General features: G+C 42.1%; 1 protein-coding gene across 1 annotated transcript in view; it reads left to right on the top strand.

The window, feature by feature from the left end:
- Nucleotides 1-26,098, top strand: part of gfra3 (GDNF family receptor alpha 3) — an 80,122-nt gene extending 54,024 nt beyond the window's left edge. The window contains exons 4-8 of the mRNA XM_085467791.1: nt 1,236-1,590; nt 7,525-7,634; nt 10,265-10,399; nt 11,461-11,597; nt 25,607-26,098. Coding sequence (XP_085323917.1) covers nt 1,236-1,590; nt 7,525-7,634; nt 10,265-10,399; nt 11,461-11,597; nt 25,607-25,828 — 959 coding nt within the window. The 3' untranslated portion in view covers nt 25,829-26,098. The remainder of the gene's footprint in view (nt 1-1,235; nt 1,591-7,524; nt 7,635-10,264; nt 10,400-11,460; nt 11,598-25,606) is intronic.
- The last annotated feature ends 970 nt before the right edge of the window (nt 26,099-27,068 follow it).

Consider the following 27,068-nt stretch of genomic DNA (forward strand, 5'->3'; position numbering starts at 1 on the left):
CTGAGTAGTTACGAATGGAAAAGGGGCTTAACTGCAAGTTTTTGGACTGTGGGTGGAAGCCGGAGTACCCGGAGAGAACCCACGCAATCACAGGGAGACCATGCAAACTCCACACAGAAAGGCGAACACTGAATATAGGACCTTCTTACTGTGAGGCAACAGTGTGCCACAGTGCTTTCTATTATTATTATTATTATTATTATTATTATTATTATTATTAAAGTCTTGAACACATGAAGAAAGGGAGGTATAAAAAGGCATGGAAAGTCATGACACAGCTGAAATCTGTCAGCAAACAGAGAACAAAACAATGGCTCTCTCAAGGCCTACAGAAGGACTTCTAAACTCCTGAAGGTTCCAGCGAGCAGTCTTGGACCATATCCCAGACGTGGAAAGAACATAATTTCACCATAAACTGGTCACAACCAGTAGCCAAGGTTTTAGACAGAAGAGTGAAAAGAATTATCAAAAGAATTGTTCACGAGCCAAGGACCACTTGTGGAGAGGTACAGAAAAATCTGGAATCACCAGTTACAATTGTTTTAAAGAAAACAATAAGTAATGTATTCAACTGCCATGGCCTGGATGCACACTTACCATGCAAAATTCCATTCATTCATTCATTCATTCATTTCATTTCATTTCATTTCATTCCTGAGCAATGAAAACACTTTCACTTTGAAAATTGATAACATGTTCAATATGCATTTTACCCACTGTATTATTTCATTTTGTAATGTCAATCTAAAACTGCTATTTTTTTCCTTTCCCCACTTTACTTTTAAGTGTTTTACCATCACATATGATTAAGCAAAAGCAACATGCATGCACCAGTTGCTGCTATTAACAAGCCTGGCCAATGCAGACATGCTGACTGTTTCAATGGGGAACCGCCTATAAAATTCAGCTCAGTAGCACACAAAACTTTGAGAATGTCTGAGAATGGCCTAAATGTGTGATCACTAATGGCCGGGCTTGGATTATAGTTTCAGGTAATGGTTTTGCTTCTGTACTGAATCAAGCTTGTTAAAACTGTGCAGGACTCTGATATTTGTTCTCTAATAGAAATGATATAGCCTTCATGTTTTTGCAAAAAGTGCTTGGAAGCCAGATCCAATTACATGCTGATTTAAAATCCCAGGTATGAACTGATGTGTTGAGGAATGTAGTCAAAGAGTATGCTAATCCTAGGAATGAATATCTTCTCTTGGTCTATTCTTCTGACACCCCCCCAGCCTCATCTTTCATGCAACTGGGTGGTGAGAACCAGTGCTTGAAGGCAGCACAAGACTGTGGCTTGTACGAAAAGTGTGGTAACCTACGATCAGAATACGTGCTAGCCTGCACAAAGCCGATGCCTGGTACCAACAGATGTAACCAACACAAATGCCACCGATCATTACGTCGCTTTCTGGAGCGGGTGCCAGAAGAGTACAGCCTGGGTGTCCTGTTCTGCCGCTGCACTGATACCTTGTGTGGTGAGAGGAGAAGGAAAACCATTGTACCCTCCTGCTCCTACCACGACAAAGAAGGTCTGCAACTGAACTGCCTCCACCAGCAAAGCTTCTGTCGCCGAGACGACCTTTGCAGGTTAGACATAAAGTGTAGAGGCAGATGAACAGTACTGTGAGCCATCCCTACTTTCTTTATATTTTGCTTTCAGTGAGCCAGAATATTTTGTAATTTTTAAAGTGATCTTGAGCAATATTTCCCCAGGCTTTCTGAAGCTTTTCTTTGGACATCCATTGATGTATTTGCATATTTCTGTCCAGTACTTGAACCTGACCATTTTCAGAGGAAAGTATTTTTCAGTTTTTGCCACTTAATGCTAACCTCTGTATTTTTCAAACAAAAACAGTCACCAAAGAAAAGGAACGAGCCAGTGATGTCTATACATAACAAATGATTACCAAAGAAACATTTTAGTTAGTGTCTTTGAGCACTTCAATACATTTCTTCACCAACTAAATGATTCCCAAAGCGCTATTAGCCCAAAACTCAGTGTATCTTAGCACAGTGTGCAGATTGACCTTAATAAAATCTGAGGAACCTTGACAAGTAGAGGACAAAAACAGCAGCAGATGTAAAACAACCTATCTAGAGTAGATAGGCAGTATATGAAATGTCCTTAGGAAAAAAAAAAAGGGGGGGGGGGGGGAATCCTGCAAAGATCTGACATAGGACCTGAGAGATGCATCTGGGTCTTAAGTTGATCTGTCTACTCTCGGATCCAACCTCGTCAGTAATGCTCTCAGTGGAAGAGTTGCAGTTAATAAGCCATTCTTAAGGAAAGAAACCCAAAAGAAATACCAAATTACATACGATTTCAACGTAAAGAGTTAAACCAAAAAACAAAAACTTGGGATTGAAGACCTGTTGCCAATTTTATCAGTATATCAGTATGAAGTATATGAAGTAGGTCAGGAGAGGTTTAACAGTGAGCGCTTACAGTTATCTGTAAAACTTGATGGAGGCTTTGTTTGGGGCTATATTTCAGCCAATGAAATATTTTGCTTCCAGTGCCAAACACTTTATTCAGCAATTGACTCTTGTTTCATTTTGTTTAATGGTTTGGATAATTTAAATCTGAAGGAGCAAGACATACTAGCAGTTTAACAAATTATGATCCCTGTGTCCTCCTTCTATAAATTGACTCCTTATTGCAATAGAGTGGTTGGTGTGTCCCATTGATCCCAGGAGTTATGTTGTCAGGGCCCCTGGTAGGGTCTCCGTGGCAGATCCTGGGTGAGCAGTGATTCATACAATCTCTATGCAGCATAACAATTCAAGGGTTCTGCAAACTTTGTCCAGAATGGGGTGGCAGTCATAGGTGGTGATGTTGGTGCTTCAATCCCCAGCTTCCAAAACTGACTTGTGTTACACGGAATGCCATCTCGCTGGTGGGGAAGGAGGCTGAGCGAGGTTCGGAGAAACCAATTAGATATAGTCTGGCTTACCTGATCTGGAACCAGTTTTCTAGAGAGGGGTTGGACTCTGTTCCACTCTGGAGTTACCCTTAGCGAGAGGTGGCAGGCAGCAGTGGGTATACTTGTATGTATAAAGACAAGTGGGTTGCTTTGGGTCTGGGAACAGGTCTTGTCTGTCATCTTCATCCAGTCACTGAAGTTAGGGTTCTAGTAGAGCAGAACAGCTGCTGATTTTGTAATCGTATCATCAGATCTGCCGCCGCATGTTTTGGATACTTGGGTGAAGAGAGGTGCTGAGCTGTCAACTGATCACTACCTGATAGTGAGTTGGATCAGGTGGTGGGAGGAAATGTTGGACAGACCTGGTGTACCAGTGCACTGGGAATGTCTGCCACAGTCATCAAGATCTTCTGTTTTCATCTCTGGCTTCAATTGCATTTCAAGGGAGGCCGGCAACATTAAGTCTGAGTGGACCATGTTCTGCACCTCCACTGCTAAGGCTGCTGCAAACAGCTGCAACTGAAAGATTGTTGGTTGTTAGTGTCCGTGACAGCAATCCCAGAACCAGATGGTCGATATCAGAGGTGAAGGGAGCCATCAGGTTGAAGGAATTTTATTGGGCTTAAAGACTGTGACTGTGTTAGACTGTGGGACTCCAGTGGTAGCTGACAGGTACTGGCAGGCCAACGGAGTGCGGCACTGATGCAGAGGAGGAGGGGGACAACTCGCTAATCACTGGGGTGAAGTCACTCACGTAGTTAAACAACTGCATAGTGGCAGGCCCCCTGGAGTGGATGAAAGTTCTTGAAGAGTGTTGATGTAGGGCTGTCCTAGCTGACACATCTTTGCATTGTCATGTGGAGGTCTCAAATGGTTCCTCTGAATATGCAGGCTCAGGTGGTGGCTCCTATCTTTAAGAAGGGGGGCTGGAGGGTGTGCTCCAACTACAGTGGGATTCTTTGGCCTTCTTGAGAAGGTTTATGCAAGAGTAATGAAAAGGCAAGTCCATCTGTTAGTTGAGCCTTGGATTCAGAGGGAACAATGCTGTTTTCATCCTGGTCGTGGAACACAGGACCAACTCTTTATCCTCTTAAGGATATTAGAAGGGTTTATGTTTGCCCAAGTGGTCTATATGCATTTTGTGGACTTAGAAAAGGCATTTGCCCAGGTCCCTTGTGGGGGGTGCTTTGGGAGTATGGGGTGTAAGTAGGACTCATTTCCGGTGGTTGCTGGACTCCCCCTGAGCTGCCCTTTGTCACTGATTTTGTTCAAAGTTTTTATGGATAGAACAGCATGTAAAGGGCAGCCAAGTAGTGGAGTTTCTCCACTTTGGTGGCCTGAGAATTTAGAATTAGCACCCCCAAGTCTGATCTGGAAAAAGTTGGCATACACACTCTGGATCAGGGACAACTTACTGGCCTAAGTGGAGGGGTTCGAGTATCTCGGGGTCTTGTTCATGAGTTAGAGTGGAACATAAGGCAGATGGATCGGGGAGGTGTCTGCACTGATGCAGGTGCTGTACTAATCTGTTGTGGTGAAGTGAAAGCTGAGTGTTAAAGCATAGCTATTCATTCACCAGATAATCTAGGCTCCTACCCTCACCTATGGTCATGAGCTCTGATTAGTGACTGAAAGAATGAGGTTGTGAATACAAGTGTAGAAAGAGAGCCCAGCCACAGCCCAGCCAAAGGGTGAGGAGCTCAGTCATTCAAGAGGGACTGAGTAGCTGCTGCTCGTCTACGCAGTTGAGGTGATTCAGGAATCTAACTAAAATGTCTTCTGTACACCTTCTAGGTGAGGTGTTCTGGGCATGTTGCACCAGGAGGGGGGCCCAGGACAGACCCAAGACTTCCTGGAGAGATATTATCTCTCAGCTGTCTTGAGAATGTCCGTATTACCTGAAAAGGGTGGCTGGGTGAGGGATGTCATGGCTTCTGTGCTGAGACTGCTGCCTGAACTCAGATAAGCATCAGGAAATGGATGGCTGATGGATGGAACAAACAGGGGCCTCAGTAGCATGTGAAAAAACCATAGACAATGACAACAGCCTGGCACTTCTAATGCTCAACTCCTCCTGGTCCCCAACTTGGTTACACATGGTTCTGTTTGAAGACATGTGAAGCTAGAGAGACCAACACCCATAGTGAATTGTCTTCCAGGGGCCAGAGCAGGGGACATTAAGGGAAATTTAAAACTGCTGGCTGAGGGTAAAATTAAATTCCAGAAAATTATAATTCATGTCAGCAGTAATGACACCTGGTCATGTCAATCAAAGTTGACTGAAATTAATCTTGGATCGTGTGTAACTTTAGCAAAACAATTTCAGACACTGTAGTTTTCTTATGCGTACCTTATGCTGTCCGATAATGACTGACACATTTAGCTGCATGTTCTCCTTATATTGCTGGATGTCTGAGTGGTGTTCAAAAAAGGATGTGGGCATTATAGCTAATTGGTAAACTTTCTGGGGGAAATCTGGTCTGTTTAGGAGAGATGGCATCCATCCACTTTGGAGCAACTTGCATTTCTAGGAAGATTAAATGTAATTGTCACAGGACGGGGGTGCAGAAGTTTTGCACTCCAGCTTGTTAATCAAGCAAAGACCCAGACAGTTTACATTCATTCATTTATTCCTAATGTTTAGCCTTGTCCACCCTAGCTGGAAAACTTAAAAAGCAATTTCATTTGTTGTCACCACCTGAGCCTTATTCAGAGTTTTTGTCTGAATTCAAACTTTTTATCTGATTTAATGCTCATTTCAGATAAAACAATTATTGTGGGTGGTTTCAACCTCCTTATAGAGACTAAAACTAGCAGCTGCGCAAAGAAGTCCTACTATTGATTAATGCTTCAGTCTTAAACATGATCAGCCTCTCTTTTAATCAGCTATGTACAACAGGCATAACAGCTTATAGCTAATTATAGGCCAATCTCCAACCTTCCTTTAATATCAAAAATCCTTGAAAGAGTAGTTGTCAAACAGCTAACAGATCATCTGCAGAGGAATGGCTTATTTGAAGAGTTTCAGTCAGGTTTCAGAGCTCATCACAGCACAGAAACAGCTTTAGTGAAGGTTACAAATGATCTTCTTCTGGCCTCTGACAGTGGACTCATCTCTGTGCTTGTCCTGCTAGACCTCAGTGCAGCGTTCGATACTGTCGACCATAATATCCTATTAGAGCGATTAGAACATGCTGTAGGTATTACAGGTACTGTGCTGCAGTGGTTTGTATCATATCTATCTAATAGACTCCAATTTGTGCATGTAAATGGAGAGTCCTCTTCACACACTGAGGTTCCACAGGGTTCAGTGCTAGGACCAATTCTGTTTAGATTATACATGCTTCCCTTAGGGACTATCATCAGAAGGCATAGCATACATTTTCACTGCTATGCATCCAATGATTGAAACCCTTGTTTTTCTTTAGTGAGGGAGATGCACTATTACACTGCCTGCACCAACAGTGGTTACCATATTGTTCCAGCAGTCAATATAGCATTCTCTGCATCGTCTCTGCCATTGGCAGAATCTGGACTCATCACGCCACATAAAATTTCTCCACATGTTCACTTTCCAGTGCGCACGTTGCCAACACCAGCACAAATTGTGTGTGTGTTAGTCCCCATAGGGAAATTGCTCCTCTGCATTTAACCCATTCACCCAGTGAAGCAGTGGGCAGCCACCAATGCAGCGCCCGGGGAGCAGTGTGTAGGGACGGTACCTTGCTCAGGGGTACCTCAGGGTAACCGTTCAGTGGAGTCGAACCCCCGACCTTCCGATCATGGGGCCACCACTCCACCTACTGAACTATCCCTGCCTTGTGAAGGTCAATCAGCAGGCCTCCTGGCACCCTTTTGAAATCACAGATTGGCTGTGTGCAATTAGAGAGAAATCAGTCATGTTGTCCTGCAAACCTTGACTGTAAATCTGTAGAAGGTCCTAGGTGGTGAGAGTTGACAATCTTGGCTTTGTCTTCTTGGGAGTGGCCCACTTTGCAGCGTGTCTCTGACATCCCCCATATATATGGACGTGAAACTTCTATTTGGAGATGGTATTAGGGCTCACTCCAAATAAAATTGAAGCTTGGTGTTGTGGAACACCTGCTTGAAATTGCCCTACGCATGGGCCCTGTCCACGTCTATCAAACATGGCATGTTTGAAGGAGACACCAACTGACTGCTGTAGCAGGGTCCACGTTCAGAGGTGCTATTACTGAGGTGCCAATCAAACACCTGATCATCAGCTGGTGTCTACAGTAACAGAGGATCAAAACAAGAGTCAATAACAGAATAAGCTGTTTAGTATTTGGCAGATAATATTTGGCAAACTTTTCATGGGTGCAACCCATATACTCAACTGCTCAAACCATAAATGCATTTTCTTTACAAATGTGACGCCATTTAATGGGAAATGAACAGGCTTCCTAAAGACAGATGATTTTTTGCTAAGAAGTATTGCTACAGCAAAGAAATAATCAGCCAAAGAAAAATTTTCTTATTTTTTGTGCTAAGTTTATTATACATAAGAAGGTGTTGTGTAAGTTAGTCTTGCCTGCTTTTAATGTTGATATTGACTGTTTGTTTGTGTTGTTGCCAGGTCCAGACTGGCTGATTTCCTCAATAACTGCCAGCCGTCTCATCTGACAGCCAGCGGCTGCCTGAAAGATTCAGCGGGCCTCTGTCTCCGAGCCTATGCCGGACTCATAGGTACTAAACACACGGGGAAGGAGGGAAAAAAGACGAAAAAGCCTACTGCCTTACCAAAAAATAGAAGGCTGCAAGTGTCGGATTTGGCTCGTTTGTCATTTTTATTACAGTTTCAGAGAAATTTAGAAAACATAGAGCCCTTAGTTACTTTTGAAGTGTAACAAACAAGAATCATGAAACACACAGTATGGACAAAACAATGAAAAAGAGGAAAAAGAAAAGGTAACGAGTCTGAGTGTGAGTGTTTTAACCTGTCCCATCCGACACTTTAAAAACATGTGCATTCTACAGTCCCTCTCTTGATGTTGTAATCTATCTCATCAATAGTGATTGAAACATTAAAATTTACAGACATTTATTTACTTGCTTATCCATGCCGGATCACAGGGCAGCAGCTGCACAGAAGCTTAGACCTCCCTCTCCACAGCCACCTTCTTCAGCTTATCCGGGGGAAGCATCAAGGCCGTCCCATCCCAGCTGAGACATGTAATCTCTCCAGCATGTTCTAGGTCTTCCCATGGGCCTCCTTCCAGTGGGACATGCCCAGAACACCACATCCAGGAGGCACCTTGTAGGCATCTTTGTCAGATGCCCAAACCACATCAACTGGCTCCTTTCGATACGGAGGAATAGCAGCTCTACCCTGAGCCCCTCTCAAATGTCTCAACTCCTCACTCTAACCAGCCACCCTTAGAAACCTCATCTGCTGCAATCTCATTCTTTCAGTCACTACCATAAGCTTGTGACCATAGGTGAGGTTGATGGCGTAGATTGATCGGTAAATCGAGATCTTCGCTTTTACAGTAAGCTCTCTCTTCACCACAACAGAGTAGTACAGTGTCCCCATCACTTCTCAACCCGTCTGTCAATCTGTTGCCACCATATTCCGTCACATGTGACCCCGAGATACCTAAGCTCCTCCAACTGGGGCGCCAACCTGTCCCCAATCCAAAGTGGGATCTTCATCCTTTTCTAGCTGAGGACCATGGCTTCAGATTTGGAGGTCCTGATTCACATTCCCGCTGCTTCAAACTTGGCTGCAAACTGCTCCAGTGTGAGCTGGAGGTCACCCCCAGATAAAGACAACATAACCACATCATCTGCAAAAAGCAGAGATGAAAATCTGGGACCATTAAAGTTGAAGCATTTTACATATTTAAATTGGACACTGGCGCAGGCTGTCATGCATGTTTCTCACGTAGTACAATGGTGTTGTCAGCTTCCTCGTCGTTGCTATTGGTTGCAACCAATCTGCTTCTCCTGGGCTTTGTTATGATGTTTGTGTTCTGGTGATTTGGGCGAGCTTGAGGGGGGCAGAGATGTTCTTACAGCACAAATTATCACACAACCTGGTGTTATCTACGCTAGTGTACTCACCGTTGCTTGAAAGTTCGGTTTCCGGGTCTCATCATCACTTTTAGGGGTTTGGTTATTATGCTGATTAGTAGCACAACGTCACAAATGTGCATGTTGTTAAATACCCCAACTCTTTCATCTTTGGACTGAAGGAAGAACAACACTCGGCATTTAATGCTCAATCAACAATCTCTTTAATCAATATTCCATACAATACAGTGTCTGACTGTTTCTCACATTCTTATAGCTTCGGCCTCCCTCCAAACTAAGCATTCACATTCTTTCTCTCTCAGTAAGCCTAAGTTATGACCTTGGCTTCCTGTTCAGTAGGTTTTGTTCTTTCTAATCAGAGAAATAAGGCCATGATTCTACATAAACAGCAGTCCCAGGCACAAACACATACAAAGAGCTCACTCTTTAATCCTTTTCTGACACATCAGTACTATGGCCATGCTGGCTTGAACAGACACTAGTTTATGATCGTTCTCAAAGTCTCATGGCACAAACCGAGCTAGCCTGCCAGCGGTACAAACCCACACTTACAGATTGGTTTCCTTTAAAAAGAAGATATACATCGAAAGAGCAGTATCAAATAAGTTACATTTGTTATTAATCTTACAGTATTGTGCCAGTTTTAACATGATCCCAGAAAACTACATCTGAATCGTAGACACGTGTTACAATATTTGTTCACGTGTCTGTAGTGAAGACCTTATTGTATTCTAAACTGAGGGATGGATACTAGCTTCTGTTATTTCTATCCATGTTCTATTCCAAAGTAGTTTATATTTGCCTGTTAAGTAACTTACACGAGGCCTCCAAAAATGTTGATATTAAATGTATTAAGATATCTATCAGAACAAATGGAAAGTAATGTATCACATGTTGAAATGTTCTTTGTGTGTGTGTTTTGCACTGAGTTGTGTTTTTTACTGCCTGTTAAAGTGCTAGCTAACTTCCAAAATGCAAAATTGTGGCTTAAAAATTGACAAGGTAGTGCCAGAAAACTCTAGGATCTGCAGAACTTCAATATCCCTTGGTCCTTTAAATGAAGGTCATTAAGTGGTTGTTATGTTGTTCTGCAGAAGACAAAACCAGTTTCAATTTCGTGCTCAATCGTTCTAAGTAAAACTTTATGTAGAAGCCAATAAATGCATAAAGTATCTTAGAACATAGTCTCAAAGATTGATAATCATTAAAATGTAAAATCCAGAACCTTTGATCTGCCCACAGCGAAGTTTCTGTGACAACACCTTGACCTTTTAAAACCACAGGTACCATCATGACGCCCAACTACATCAGTAACAGCTCTGCAGATGTGTCGCTGTGGTGCAACTGTGAAGGCAGTGGCAACCAGTGGCAGGAATGTCTGAAACTGCAGCGCATCTTCACCCACAACAGCTGCCTGCGTGAGTCTACAGTACATACGTTTCATATACAGCAGTCATTTTTCATTCCAAATAGCAGGATGTAACAAGTTTGACTAACTTGTTTGTTACCCCTCGTCTAAACTGTTTACAATATAATTCTTTAATTTTTGTTTTTAAAATGTTTGACAGCCATGATACATAAATTAAATATTTTACATGAAATAAAATGAAAATGCAACAGCAAAAAATGCTGTTTATCAAATAAATGAATGAAAACTAGGCCAGTCCAATGCATACCTACTTGTCAGAAAGAAAACGACTGCTTTGATGAATCTTACTTTAAAAACATTTCCTCATGAGGTAGCATAAGCTACACTTTGCAGCCAATTTTTCTAATGTAGCCTAAAAATATATAAAAAGTAACAGCTTATGGTTTAATGGTGTCCCATGATGCTCTGCATGCAAATGCAGATGTCTTTTACACTAAATCATGCAAGTGTTTATATTTCTGGGATGGTTTGAAAATAGACACACTTTAAAGACTTGACACACAATTTATTTTGATAATGTCTGCTTTAAATAATGCATCTGAGGAATTGTGAAAACAGCATTAATGTGTGTTACTATCAAAGATATATCAAGATTCAGATCAAAGGAAATAAAGGGAAAAATGACTGTGACACTGTCTGCTGGATCAGTCTGGGTGGTTGTCTCCAGCAGTGGCTTACTCAGCATGAACTGAGCTCTACCTTTTTTAAAAAGGCAGCTACATGCTGCAACCTTAGCAGTCAGGAGAGTTTTACAGATTGTCTCTGCAGGTTTGTAGGGTGTGAAAAGCCCCGTCAGCTGTCATTCAATCACAAGAACTCTCAATAATGGTGTCCATACACAATGGCCATAAACATCTAAACACTAAAGCCTGGATCTATAAATCAATGTATTGTCCTTAAATCATTGTAATTTATCTATCTGCCAACTGCTCTAACAATAAAGCTGCCAAATAGATGTTTTTTCATGCCTACACAGATGGAGTGTTGCAGACCTGTGCACGCGCACACACACACAAACAGAGGGAGTGATGTGCTTGTTTCTCCAAGCAGGTAATTCCATCAGCTGGATGGGGAGCCTCGGCTTGCTGCCTGCAGACATCACCCAACCTCCTGCGCCTAGACCCTCCCCGCTGGTTCAGAAGGATGAGCTGCTGAAGAATAACCACCTGCCTGAGCACAACAACATTGTGAGTACGCTAAAGCTCATCACCGCTCATCACTGCTGCCACATTTTAAATTACCTTTCAGACTTATCCTAAAGCCTTCTTGCTATCTTTGGTCTAAGCCCATCAAATCACTGTCACGCTTTTATTTATTATGTGGTTATCTCTGTTGCTGGGCTTTTATACCTCAGTTATTGTGTTAGTCCTCCATTTTTACTGGTTTAAAACTATTGGCCTGTAAAAATCAAGCTAATATCCTTTCAGTATTTATTAAATCTTTCAATTTAGCACAAGAAAAACCATCATGGGGGTCCTCAAAATGGGTGAGCTACACTGTTGTGCCACTTGTATCTCAAATAATACTCTCACACGTATCTATATATAAATATATTTAGATATCTATAGAAATCTTGGCTCATGAGGTCAAATGTGTCTTTGAGATATTGGAAGCTTATGAGTAATTGTGCTGTAATCCCCTTTAGTGCCAACCATTTAAGCTGGAGTCTAATTTTCCTGGTATGAATGTGTTGTCGTATAATATCCATTTTAATAGTAATAAATCCATTTCCAGCTTTAGAAGTTTTACTACCGTGTACCATTTTTCTAGAGTAAATCTGACTATAGGATTAGAATTTTCTTCTATTGAAACTTTGATCTTACTCTCCCCAATACTTCTTTGGATTGGAAAATTGAATATGGAGGTCTCTATTTCTATTTGGTGTATTCTGTATTACATTAATATACCAGAATGTGTAACTGAGCTGCATCAAAATAGTTTTTTAAATAGGGAAGAGCCATCCCTCCTTCAGTCTTAGTTAGCAGTGATGTTGTAATGAATCCTGGGTTTCCTTCCTTCCCAAATAAATCTAGAAATTTATCCCATCTATGAAAATGTGCTTGTGGTGCTTGGCATGGTTAAACATAAATATAATAATTGTGCTGCTAGATTCACAGGATATGTATTCCACCTATCAAGATCTTTTTGTATGTCTGAGTCAATTGGAACGTAGTTGGTATAAGGACGCTAAGTTTTCAGTTATGTTTATAACTAAAAACTTAGATATTGTTTGTTTGCATTCCAGTTTATTTTCAATTCTTGGAGCTTTTGGTCTTGGATACAATTGAATAATAGAAGTTGAATCTTTTTAATATTTATCTTGTAACCTGAGTATTTTCCTAATGTGTTTAATGCTTGCCTTAATTTAAAAAAGGAATTAACTGGGTCTGTTAAACATATCATGATATTGTCTGTGAATAAACTAATAGTACTTGGTTATTGATTTTGATCCCTGAGTTATCTTGCCTAATCATCTGAGCCAGTGGTTTAATATATAGGGATGGAAACTGATAAGACTTTAGTAATTCCAATTCCATTATCGATATCAATTATTGATTTGATTCCTTATCGATTCTCATTGACTCCACTTTGAGAGTCACCACCATCCCTAAGCAGCATATCAAAGACATTACATTCATGCAAATTAATTACATGCTGTGTGGTCAAATGTTTGTGCACGTTGGAGGTGTTTCCCCTCTTTGTTATGGTCAGTGTGGTCATTACTCAAGAAAGTAATTGCACATATTACACATATTACACAGAATACATGTCTTAAAACTTTTCACTTTTCTTGCAGTACGTTACTTAATTACACCCCGAAAAAAGACATTCGTTATACTACTCGTTATGTTACTCTCATGTTACTCTGTGAAATTATCTGAAACACACTATTGAGGACACGCAGGATTTTTCACTTAGTATTTAGATATGAACACAAAGCCGACAGCACACAGGAAAGATGGAAACCAGCACAAAGACACTTTAGAGTGATAGTCACGGTGATTCTGCTTTAGAAACATGAACAGGCAGGAGGCTGCGGCCTGACTCCTCATCAGCATGTTACCTGTTGAAGTTCAGCACTTTGTCACGATGCTGGGTTTGGGGTCTGCGTTTACTCTGCATTCTTGGCTAGCTTAGCGTTAGCATGCTGTCTGTGCCAGTGTTTGCGAAGAGCTTGTGAAGTTGCATTAATAGCATAATGCAGTTGTTCCTGACCTGGAGCAGTCTCCACTTTACCAGCGCACTTTCATTCTTTTGTGCAATAAAAATAAAAGTAATGTCCATATCCTCGCTGGATAGTGCTCCACTATTTTCCTCCTCCAGCACACAAACTGAAATCAGCTGTTTGTAGCGAGCGTGCGAGAACTGATAAGTGGGACTGATACCCAGGCAGACTAACAATGCCGGAGAATTGGGCTGCTGGAACCGGTTCTCGACTCCCTTCCCTATTACAGGTGAAACTTGAAAAATTGAGAATATCATGCAAAAGTCCATTTATTTCAACTTAAAAGGTGAAACTAATATATGATATAGACTCATTACATGCAACACTAGATATTTCAACCCTTTATTTGTTATAATTTTGTTCATCATGGCTTACAGCTTTTGTAAACCTCAACTTCAAAAGCTCAGAAAATTACAATATTACATGAAATCAATAAAACAACGATGTTAAATGTCGGACCTCTGAAAAGTGCAATCATGCATATGTACTCAGTACTTGGTTTGGGCCCCTTTTGCATGAATTACTGCCTCAATGCAGCGTGGCATGGATGCTATCAGCCTGTGGCACTGCTGAGGTGTTATGGAAGACCAGGATACTTCGATAGCGGCCTTCAGCACTTCTGTTCGGTCTCATGTCTCGCCTCTTCCTCTTGGCAATGCCCCATAGATTCTTTATGGGGCTCAGGTCAGGAGAGTTTGCTGGCCAATCAAGCACAGTAATCCCGTGGTCACTGAACCAGGTTTTGGTACTTTTGGCGGTGTGGGCAGGTGCCAAGTCCTGCTATAAAAGTCTGCATCTCCATAAAGCTTGTCTACAGAAGGAAACATGAAGTGCTCCAAAATGTGCTGGTAGACGGCTGTGTTGACTCTGGACTTAATAAAGCACAGTCGACCAACACCAGCAGATGACATGACTCCCCAAATCAGCACAGACTGTGGAAACTGGACTTCAAGTGTCTTGGATTATGCGCCTCTCCATTCTTCCTCCAGACTCTGAGACCTTGGTTTACAAATGAGATGCAAAATTTGCTCTCATTGGAAAAGAGGACATTGAGTCAGTGAGCAACAGTCCAGTTATTTTTTTCTTCTTTAGATTTGTGTCGAAGTTGATAATGTGGTGTTGTTAATGTTGTTAATTGCCAGTAGTTTTGTGGCTTTTGGTCCTAATTTATCATCATCATCATTTTCTTCTACATATTGTTTTATCTCCCCCTTGATTTCTTTAAATATCTCTGGATTGTTCAATATTCTGACATCAACCCTCCAAATTGTATTTCTGTTTGCACTTTTCAACCTAAGCTTTAAGCACATGGTACTATGATTTGAATCATCCGATACCCCGATGACGCACTCTCGAATTTTATCCCTATTCTGTCTTTGTGTAAAAAAGTAGTCTATTCTAGAATTAACAGAAGGGGTTACTAAGTAGTGGGTGTAATTCTTTTGGAGAGGGTGGCAATTTCTCCACCCATCGATAAATCATTTCTTCCTGTCATGCTGACTGAACGCACTCCAGTGTAGACGGAAAGATTCAACTTAACAGTCTCTTGTTTTTAAGCAGCACGGTGGCACGGTGGTTGGCACTGTTGCTGCACAACAATTCCTGAGTTCAATTCCACCATCTGTTCTGTGTGGAGTTTGCATGTTCTCCCCGTGTTTGCGTGGGTTCTCGCCGGGTACTCCGGCTTCCTCTCACAGTCCAAAGTCATGCAGTTAGTGGGGACAGGTTAACTGGAAACTCTAAATTGCCCATTGGTTTGATTGTGAATGTTTGTCTGTCTCTCTGTGTTAGCCCTGCCACAGACTGGCGACATGTCCAGGCTGTACCCTGCCTCTTGCCATATGACAGCTCGCGACGCTGAAAAGGATAAGCAGAAGCAGATGGATGGAGTGTTTTATTTACAAACACCAAATGAACTATATACAAAGTGTTGGGAGTGAATTGGGACTCCGGGGATCCGAGGGTAGGGAGGAAAGGGGGCTCTGCACTCTTGCTCTGCTCACGTACTCCAACACGCTCCATGCAACACTCGCCACACTGCCAGGGAAATACTCCAGGGAATAAAGGAAATGCCCAAGAGACAGGTCTAGGGAAATCTGTTTACAGACAGACGAAGTAGAATCAACACTAAATAACGCTTGGAAAACACAAGAGAAACTCAAATCAAATCAAATCAAAATTTATTTATATAGCACATATTAAAACAACAGTGTTGACCATAGTGCTTCACAGTCAATAAAAACATGAGACAGTTAAAACAAACAATAAAAGAGGACAACAAACAATAGGTAACAACACAACAAGCTAAAACAGCCAACTAGACAGAATCAAAAACCAAAGTAAAAAAATAAGTTCTAAGACGTGATTTAAAAGACTGGATCGACTCGGCAGTGCGAATATGAACGGGGAGGTTATTCCAGAGTCTGGGTGCCACGGATGCAAAGGCCCGGTCGCCTCTCGACTTCATTCGAGTCCTAGGTTGTGCTAGGAGCCTGTGATTGGACGATCTAAGTGCTCTGTTGGGATTGTATGAATGGAGTAAATCAGAAAGATAACTGGGCGCTAAATTATTCAAAATATTAAAAGTGAACAAAAGCATTTTAAAATCTATACGATATTTAACAGGGAGCCAATGTAATTTGGCTAAAATTGGAGTTATGTGTTCATGAATTCTCGTACCTGTTAAAAGACGCGCAGCTGCATTTTGAATTAACTGGAGCCGGCAAAGAGAGGAGTGTTGGAGGCCCGAGTAGAGGGAGTTACAGTAGTCCAATCTGGATGTAATAAATGCGTGGATAAGCTTTTCAAGGTCCTTTAAAGGAAGGAACGGCTTTGCTTTGGAAATCTGACGCAACTGGTAAAAGCTGTTTTTTACCACAGTGGAGACGTGTTTCTCGAGTTTAAAAGAGCCCCCCAGGAACACTCCGAGGTTTCTTACAGTGGACGAAAGATGGCTAGCGAGAGGGCCTAGGGCATCAGCTAACTGGTCTAGCGGAGTGTGACTACCAAAGACTATGATTTCAGTCTTATTCTCGTTCAATGTAAGAAAATTATGTGATAACCAAATTTTAACTTCATGCAAACAGTTGAACAGAGGTTGCAAAGAAGCAGTCACATCGGATTTCAGAGGTGAATAAATCTGGATATCATCGGCATAACAGTGAAAGGAGATGTTGTATTTACTAAAAATGAATCCCAAGGGCAACATGTACAAAGAGAAAAGAGCAGGACCGAGCACGGACCCTTGAGGCACACCACAATAAATAGGGGTGGAAGCCGAGGAGTGTTGCCCCATAGCAACAGAGAACGACCTCTCTGAGAGGTAGGATTTAAACCAAGATAAAACCGTACCTTTGAGACCAACAACATGTTCCTGTCTTGATAGAAGAATGTTGTGGTTAACCGTGTCAAAAGCAGCAGACAAGTCAAGTAAAACTAAGACCACAGAATATCCAGAGTCAACAGTTAAAAGAAGATCATTAAAAACTCTAAGTAAGGCTGTCTCTGTGCTGGGGCGAGGTTTCAAACCAGACTGAAACTTGTCATTAATACCATTTGCATCTAAAAAGGCCTGAAGTTGTTTTAGAACTACCTTTTCCAATATTTTGGAAATAAAAGGGAGTTTGGAGATCGGCCTGTAGTTAGTGAGACCATTAGGGTCAAGATTTTTCTTTTTCATAATAGGTTGCACAACAGCATGCTTAAAGACAGACGGTACACAACCTGATGACAATGATGCATTCAGCAGAGATAAGATACAAGGACCAATAACATGTAAAGCTTCCTTAAAGAAACGAGAAGGAAGAATATCGTGCGGGGAACCAGAGATTTTGAGATGATCAATTATATCTTTTAAAGCAGAATAAGACACTGGCTCAAACTGTTGAAAGACAGTCAAGCATTCAGAGGCTGGAACTGGGTCTAAAACTGATGATGGGTGAGATGGATGAGAAGCCCTTAGTAGTGTTCATGCTAGAAATGTGTTTTGGAGTTTGTACGTGTTTTGTCTCTAGGGGCCACCGCATATATTTATATATAAACATATATAAATAAAACCACTTGTTTTTATGTTAGTAATTCCTTTTGTGCATAATTTTATATTATTGTTAATAATAAATAAATTAAAGCAACAAAACAACCTGAAGAGCCGGTTCGGGGCCGAAAGAGCCGGCTCTTTTTAGTGAGCCGAACCGAAAGAGCCGGATCTCTAAAAAGAGCCGGAAATCCCATCACTAGCCCTTAGAGCTGAGATTTTATCAGAGAAATACTTTAAGAATTTATCACAAAGAGCAGGGGAAGCATCCCTATAAGTGGTAGTGCAAGGGTTTACCACAGAGTTAAAAGTATTAAAAAGTGCTCGGGGGTTGTGGCTATTAGTCATAATAATGCTAGACAAAAAGGCAGATTTGGCAGCTTTAACAGACTTTTGATACTTAGATAGACAATTATGGAGGATGTCCAGAGAGACGTGGAGTTTGTCTTTCCTCCATTTTCTTTCAGCACGACGACATTCACGCCTGAGGGCGCGAGTAGTATCATTTAGCCAGGGTTGTGAGGATTTGGCACGTTTAATCCTCAGAGGTGCCACAGAGTTAAGGATGTCAGCGCATGTAGTATAAAAGAGGTTAGCAAGCTCATCCGCTGATAAAACCCAGGGTTACACTAACGTGAGTCTTTACAACAGTCCAGCGACGAGAAACTCTGAGCCACCACCTTAAGTAGTGGCCAGGAAACTGCTGGATAATGAGCCTCAGGTGTGTAATTGCCTGCAGGTGCGTGGGCCAAAGGCGAGAGCCCGTGGTGAGCTCTGCCCAGGCAGAGGTAGAGAGAGCGTGAGCAAAAACGAAAGCGAAAACACATGAAGCCTTGCAGAGTGAGCCGGACAGCCACAGGGACCACGACCATCACCACACATTTCTAATTAATTTAGCAACAGGTTCCTGTAGCTAGTTGTGTCCATATTACTATTCATTATTACGTTCAGATCCCCCACATATACAGATTCCTTCATTTTCCACTGATACAGCGTCAAACAGAGATTTAAAAGATTCTGTCCACTTTCAGGTGGTGCATACACGTTCACCAGTGTAACAATGTTTGGTCCATCAGTCCTTTAACTATGAAGTATCTGCCTTCATCGTGTTTAATTTCCTTTCCACACACAAAATGAATAGTATTAGAGATTAATATTGCTTCTCCTCTTTTACGTGAATTTCTATGTGAACAATAAAAAGTATTATTGAAGACAGATCTTTTGGGTTTTTCATCTTCCACAATCAACAGATGGGTTTCTCCATCTGTGCCTTTTCCTTTTTACATTTGGTAATTATTCTAGATCTTTTCACTGGAATTCCCAGAACATTTACATTAAGGAACATAATTCTAACATTTCCTTTGTTTTATGTTCACAATGGTTAAATGCCACGGTTGGCAGAAGAGCTTTAGTGAGACATATTTAAATAACAAAGAAGTGTATTTAGAACTGCTGCCTTCCACCCAGACAGGTCAGCTACACACCTGTCAAGTGCTGGCCCCTTCATGCTTTGAGCTGGGACACCTCTCGTAAAGAGGGGACGCCACTCTGGTGTTGATTCCCAACCCTTTGTGGGTTAATTCATCATTACCTTCCCCCATCAACATGTATAGGTATTTTTGTCACCAGCTAAAACTCATGACTCCCTTAAGATATCTCTCTTTCTGTCGTGTTTTGCAGCTTACTTAGTTTGACTCAAGTGTGGGACTTCGGCAAGACAGCGAGATGCAGAATAAACTTTGTGATACTTTTTTCACTTTAACACAAAACTGAGGAAAATAATGATTGCTTAAATATGTGCAAAAGGAAACTAAGGGTAACTCAGAACATAGACGTTGGTGGACCGAGAGAACTGGTACTTCTCCAAGGCTGGGATCAGGGGTGGTTCATAGCCAAAAGCAACCTCAACAGGGGAAATACCAGTGGCTGAGGAGGTTAGTGTATTCTTATGGTCAGTCAGTACAACAAATGGATGTTTGGCTCCCTCATTAGCAAACACCAAGAATCACTGAAGCTGCTTTCAGGTGGTGTGAGTGGGCCAATCCGCCATGGTTTTTACTCTTTCCAGATAAGTCTTCATCCTGAAACACGAAGCCAAGGAAAGATACTGTAGTTACATGAAACTCACATTTTTCTGCTTTCACATACAATCTGTTCTCAAGGAGCCGATGCAAAACTTGATGCACATGGACCTGGTGCTCCCCCATACTCTTAGAAAAAATAAGAATTTCTTCTAAATAAACAAACAAGTTTAAGAAATCCCGGAGTACATCATTGATAAGTGCCTGGAAGACAGCTGGGGCATTAGTAAGGCCGGACGGCATCACTAAAGACTTGAAGTGACCGAGGCGTGTATTAAATGCCATTTTCCATTCATCTCCCTCACGAATTCGAACCACATGGTAAGGATTTCGTAGGTTCAGTTTAGTGAAGACGGAGGCCCCCTGGAGGAGTTTGAAGACAGAATTACTGGGGTGAAGAGGATATTTAATTTTCACTGTGATCTGATTAAGTCCACGGTACTCAGTGAGGGTCTTATCTTTCTCGGCCACAAAAAACAACCCAGCCCTTATGTGGGAGGCAGATGGTCAAATTATCCCAGCGGTGAGGGAATCCATAATGTATTTCTCCATAGACTCCCTCTCAGGGCGGGAGAGATTGTATAATTTGCTGGTAGGTAATGGAGCTCAGGACAAGGCCTGTGCAGCTGTCTTATAGCCTGTAGGGAGGTAGTGAAGGAGCCATCTCCTTGCTGAAGACTGTCGTGATAGACCCTAGGAAGTTGAGTCAAATCGGGAGAACACGGGGTGACAACTCGGGGAGTCATGTTTACCGTTTACCATTCTAAAATAATATCCCGGAGTCTGGATGGCCGCACTGGTCTGGATGGCTGCACTGGTCCTTAAGTATTACAGTTGATTAAAGATGAGCAGCAGGTGAACAGATTAGGAGAGAAGGATGCTTTGCCCAGGTAAGGCAGGGAGGACGACTGCCTTTTACCCACAGATCAAGGCTTCCTATAACACTTTCCCTGGTTTAAGAGTACCAACATTTATTTACAATAATTAAGCCTAGCAATTACATGAAAAATATAATAGTACTGTGTGCATATACATATATACTCACACCCACTTACACACTCAGGTGCATCTCTACTCAAATCAAACATTTCAAACAGTTTGGTAAACTGGAACATATTAAACTAAACTCTTTCAGGGAAAACATTAAAGCTGTTCATCATCTAGGCTTTTTCTGTCAAGTGCCATTTGTAGTTCAAGTAAATAATAATAATAATGGATTGGATTTATATAGCGCTTTTCAAGGCACCCAAAGCGCTTTACAATGCCACTATTCATTCACTCTCACATTCACACACTGGTGGAGGCAGCTACGGTTGTAGCCACAGCTGCCCTGGGGCAGACTGACAGAAGCCAGGCTGCCATATCGCGCCATCGGCCCCTCTGGCCATCACCAGTAGGCGGTAGGTGAAGTGTCTTGCCCAAGGACACAACGACCAGGACAGAGAGCCCGGGGATCAAACCGGCAACTTTCCGGTTACAGATACGCTTCCCAACCCCCTGAGCCACGGTCAGGGGGTTACACAATTACACAAACCAAAAAGTAATTTGGTTTGTGTTCACCCATTGATGTTAGCCTGCTGTTGGAACTCCAGCAGTCGTCCTCGGGCTCATGCAAGTTGCCCCAATCCTGTTATTTCTGCCTGCTTCCCAATTCACAGTTCTGGTGTTCTTCTGCAGCTTCTTGATGAGGGCTTGATGAGCACTTAAAGTACTTTCTACAACTACTAAGCCTTTTCACCCAATGTTTCTTTTATGCTGTGGCAGGCAAGATGTAGGACCCAAATGCAGGACTTGAAACACAAGAGGGGTGAACTGAGAGAGGCAGCTTGTGGCAACAACTCAGACATCTCAAACATGGAAAAACAAAACCTAAACTGGAAACTAGGAAGCTAGGGACACAGAATTAATAAAATAGAAAATGGGAAAAAAAGAAGCTAGGAGTTACAAGGAGACTTGAGGAGAACAGAGATAACACACAGGACATAGAGGTAGTTAACGACACAACAATGGACAAACGAAATTACAGGGCTTAAATACACAAGGGAGTAATGGAGGGCGACATATATGAACCTAATCTGACATGATGAAACAAAGGGGAAGCAAAAGTGAAAACACTGAACGAAGGACATGAGACTATCAAAGTAAAACAGGAAACACAAGACAGGCACGGTGACGTAGACTTGACAAGGAGATACGGCTGAAACAGAGACAAGACTATCAAACAACGACACGGAGACATAACTGACTGGGGAGACACAGGAGATACACAAATATAGAGACCGGGAAAGAACAGACAACAAAACAGAACTGATTTGACGTGACACACAGAACAAAACCTGAGATCTAAAAATCACTGAAATATAACCAGAAACTAACTGAAACAACGAATATTAATAATCAAAACACTGAGTCACCAGGCTCAGGAACATGACACTTTATCCAGCATTCATACCACGTTGGGGGCAACTCAAACTTTGTACACTACCCTAAACCCAATACAGTTAATCTGGATTGGCTCTCTATTTAAAGAGTCTATTCTCTGATCCAATGAGTATGGCCCAGTCAGCAGTGCAGAGCTAGAATGTAAGCGAGGAACAGGGGACTGAGGGAACCGCCGCTATTCTCCGGATGTCTACCCTGCCTATACTGATGAAAAACTGGTGGCCCCGAGTAGCCCTGCAGGCGTCATCTACCACACCAGTTCCAGCAGGTCCGTTCTAGATTTAGTTTAGTGGCCTGAACAGTGAGCCCCGGAGGTATGTTACTGTTAAAAGGCTGGAGTGATCTGTAAGAGCTATTTATGAGATGTAACGCACCTATTTCTTCTGTGTAGGTATAACTCAATAGGAGAGGAGCCAAGTCCAATAGGAAACAATGAAAATCTTCTAACACAGGAAAAAACGAGCAGAGAAAAGTCAGATATAACAAATCCCATTTCTGGGTCCAGAAGTGATACATGAAGTCAGACATCTAAACATTTGCTTTCTTTCTAACCAAGCACTAAAGGCCTCAGACAAGACCTGGGCTGTGCGCCATGTTTGCATTCTCCACTGCTACAAATAATCCGCACAGAAGCACACACACTCCAACACACACACACACACACAGTTGGCCAAGGTGTTGACCAAGAGGACAATAATCTACAGTGCGGACCACTGACGTTTATTTACTCGCTAATGCTTTGTTTCCACACAAAGTACTTATTGTAACTGACCTCAGAGCCAGCACACGCTGCTCGCCCATCATTTTTCTATCCACAGTGCTCATGTGCAAACCGTGAGAAAAAAAGTGCCGCCCCGTCAGAATATATGCTTGTAAAATGGGTTTCATCTGTTTGAGACGAAATTACACAGATTGCATTACCTACTTACTGCTTCATTTTAATTTATGTCTATTTTTAGATTTGACCAAACACTGTTTACCTTCCTTGTCCTGACAGATTGTTACTGACACACTATTTCTGTCACTAAACACACACACACACACACACACACGCACACGCACACACCCTCCCCTCCCCCACCCCACACATACACATGCACATGCACACACACACACACACACACACACACACACACACACACACACACCCTCCCCTCCCCCACCCCACACATACACATGCACATGCACATGCACACACACACACACGCACACGCACACGCACACACCCTCCCCTCCCCCACCCCACACATACACATGCACATGCACACACACACGCACACACCCTCCCCCACCCACCCCACACATACACATGCACATGCACACACACACACACACACACACACCCTCCCCTCCCCCACCCCACACATACACATGCACATGCACACACACACACACACACACACACACACGCACACGCACACACCCTCCCCTCCCCCACCCCACACATACACATGCACATGCACACACACACGCACACACCCTCCCCCACCCACCCCACACACACACACACACACACACACACACGCACACGCACACACCCTCCCCTCCCCCACCCCACACATACACATGCACATGCACACACACACACACACACCCTCCCCCACCCACCCCACACATACACATGCACACACATAAACACACTCTCTGAAATGTGGTGAGAACACATCTTTTGAGAACCATGGTTCCTGGCTGCTCTTGTCCGTCACTGACCAATAAATGTGGTCCAAGCCAATTGTGGCCCTGCCTAATGTAACCTTGGAAAGGCCACAATCTGCCACGGCTGTGGCTCTCTAGCTTCCAGCATGCATCTACTGCCAGAGATAATCTGGGCCAGTGGACAAGAGGGGATTCCAACTCTCTCTCTCTCTGTCTTGGTTGTCCTCCTCTGCTCGCTCGCTCTCTGTGTTTGCCTGTCTCTCTTCCAGTGAACAGATTAGTTGAGGTGTTGGTTGGAAGCAGTGCATCGCTTAGGCTTTATTAGCATGAATTTATTCATGCTCTGTGTCTTCCCCTTCCTACTTCTTCCCCCAAATCCTCTTCCTTTCCTCCTCCTTTTTTCTTTGTGTCCTTTCATCATTTCCTCTACTCACTAATATGTTATTTGTCTTATTTCATCACATCATGTCGCTCCTCGGCTCATTCCGTCTTGCATCCTCAAAGCATTACAGCACCCACCTTAACTAGAGCTGTTCGATATAACGATATATATCGGATGACGATATAAAAACATCTATCGTTTCCTATCATGCTATCATTTGTTTCGTGGTGTCGTGAAATTGAAACTGTTTACAGCAATATTTTTTCATGGTTTTGATGTCACTGTAGTGGCTATATTCATTTCTTAAAGTTCTCTCTTTCTCTTATGTTTAATATCACCACACTACTGATGGACAAGTGTCTGTTTTTATGTGTTGTCATTAGCAACAATGATGGTAAAACCATTGCGTGGCTCGTTTCACAATAAAGCTCAAGATCCTGTTGAGGCTTTTCAAAATAAACTGAATCACGTGAAAAAGTATGCGGAGAGTTTAGGGATGAGAAGCAAAAAGAGCCGTCAGGTGCTAAAAAAATAAACCTTAGACTCAAACGTTAGAACAGGCTTTTCCCCGCAGCACGCTGTGTAATAAATACTCACAAAGAAAACGGCAGCCGTTACAACTTATGTCTTAAAATGTATTGTTTCATTCATCGGTTAAAACACTCGACTACAGCACGCCCAGCTCAATACATGTCAGGAAAGTCGAGCTGCCCGAGATTCACAGAATTTACAGAAAATGTTACATTTTTGTGATTTATATCGTTGTCAGGACGATAAATGTCTTATATCAGGATATGAGATTTTGGTCATATCGCACAGCCCTAACCTTAACTCACTTCATTTCTCTCAGTTTATACCTGCTGCACATCTCAGCCCTATTTGGAGCTTCTGATTTTCACACTAGATAATCAAATGTTAAAAAAGACTCAAACAATCCCAGTCAGATATATATAAATACATACAACAGGCCAGGATCAGTAGCAGTTTCATCTGAAGGCTCGTGGCATATTATGAGTAAAGCAACTTTACATAGGTCTTAGATTTAACCAGCAGCACTAGCACCCATATCACTGCAATGACTCAGGGCGCTGCTCAAAAGACGTTTTTGGTTGCACATGGCAAAAAACAAACAAACAAAACAGAACAACACACAATGTAATTAGGCATGTGCTAATAGCTTAAATAGTTAATATAGATTCAGTTCTTGAGTTTCAAATTCTATTTTCGTACCTCAAGAGAACACATAAAAGCTTTGACACGTTCCCCTCCTCACCAGGACCCAGAGAGTGGCACTGTTTTCAACACTGTGAAATGTGAAAATGTCCAAGCAGAAAAAATGCAACAATAACTTTCACTCACACTTTGTTCCCCGACAGGTGTTGGACAGTAAGGAAGAGGAGGAATTGACACAAACAGAAGATGAGCAGGAGGGTGCAGATGGTGGCCAGTTTGATGTCATCCCGCTCTACTCAGAGAGGGCTACTGTCTCCAACCTAGGCTCTTCTGGGACTGGGGGGTCCACATCTCTGACCACTGGCCCATCTAAAGCCATGCTACTCCTGCTTCTTCTCCTGTCATTTTCCCTCAGCTGGCTGTAAAACAGAGGATGGAAAGAAATTACATACACACAACTATTTTAGATTCATTGCTGTAAAATTATAATTCCAAAATTGAAAAAGTTGACTTTGCCATTTGTCTGTAGAACCCCTCGATCCCCACGCTCTGCCCTCTAACCTAAACATGCCTCTTTTTTCTTTCTGAATGTGACTGAAGGTAAAAGGTCTGACGAGCACAGAAATCCCAGTTGTGGTAGGGTGTTCATATAATGCATTTATTAATACGCATAATAAAGCTGTTCATATCACCGGTCTAGAGAAAAATTGAAAGTGGCTTGTTGTAGTCTCAGCAAATACTTTCTGGCAGCGGTTTTTCGTCCTTTTGTACACACCCAATTGTAAAGTTTAGACAATATTTTGAACTGGTATATAAAAGGCATACTTAGTACATACCAAAATGCCTGAAACAAAATTCTTAGCCCACAATCACCACTCCACCCCCACCTCATAAAATGTAACATTTTGTCCAAATTTTCCCAAGTGCTTTTTTAACAGAGCAATGGAATTTCAACATAGCATTCCTTACTAGTTTTCTTTAGAAAGCATAAAGTATTTCTTTTTGCATATAATAACATAATTACTACCGGAAAAAATCAAGTTAATATTGAGGATTATCTGCAAATGTATATGTTGTACTTTAACAAGAGTTGTCACTTGAGAAATTATGATACCAAAACCAAAAAACAATTCACTTTAGACTGTTGATGCCCATAAAGCATGAGATGGATATGCAGAGTTTTGAGTGCTTGACAGTGTTGAGAACTGTACTGAAAAGTGTAATGAAGAAATTTAAAGAGAGCCACACGGTACAGAATAAGCCTGTCAATTAAGCAAAAGATTTCAAAGACTCTAGAAAGAAAACTAGTGAGAGATGCGTCTAAAACAACTTATTGTAGTCTCAAAGTAGACAATCACTAGAACACTGCAGAAGAATGGAGCGCAAGGTTAGAGGCCAAGAAAAACTTCACTACTACAGAACACACAGTTACAAGCAAGACTGACCTATGCTAAAGATCATGCATGCTGGAATTGTGCCCAGAGAGACGCTGCTTATGTTTGGAAAAAGAAGGGAGTGGCTTACAACCCAAAGAACAGTCTCTGCAGTATGTTGCTGTGGGAATGCTTCAGTGCTTCTGGATCTGGGGAATTTTGTGACAGTGGAAATAATTATGAAGAAAGAAGGATTTATGAAGATTCTGAAAACTTCAAGCTGTCAGCAGTA

The sequence above is a fragment of the Copadichromis virginalis genome, linkage group LG2 (genome assembly GCF_057382275.1).
Source record: "Copadichromis virginalis isolate Kocher_CV1m ecotype Utaka linkage group LG2, C_Virginalis_male_GT1.1, whole genome shotgun sequence".
Classification (NCBI taxonomy): Eukaryota; Metazoa; Chordata; class Actinopteri; order Cichliformes; family Cichlidae; genus Copadichromis; species Copadichromis virginalis.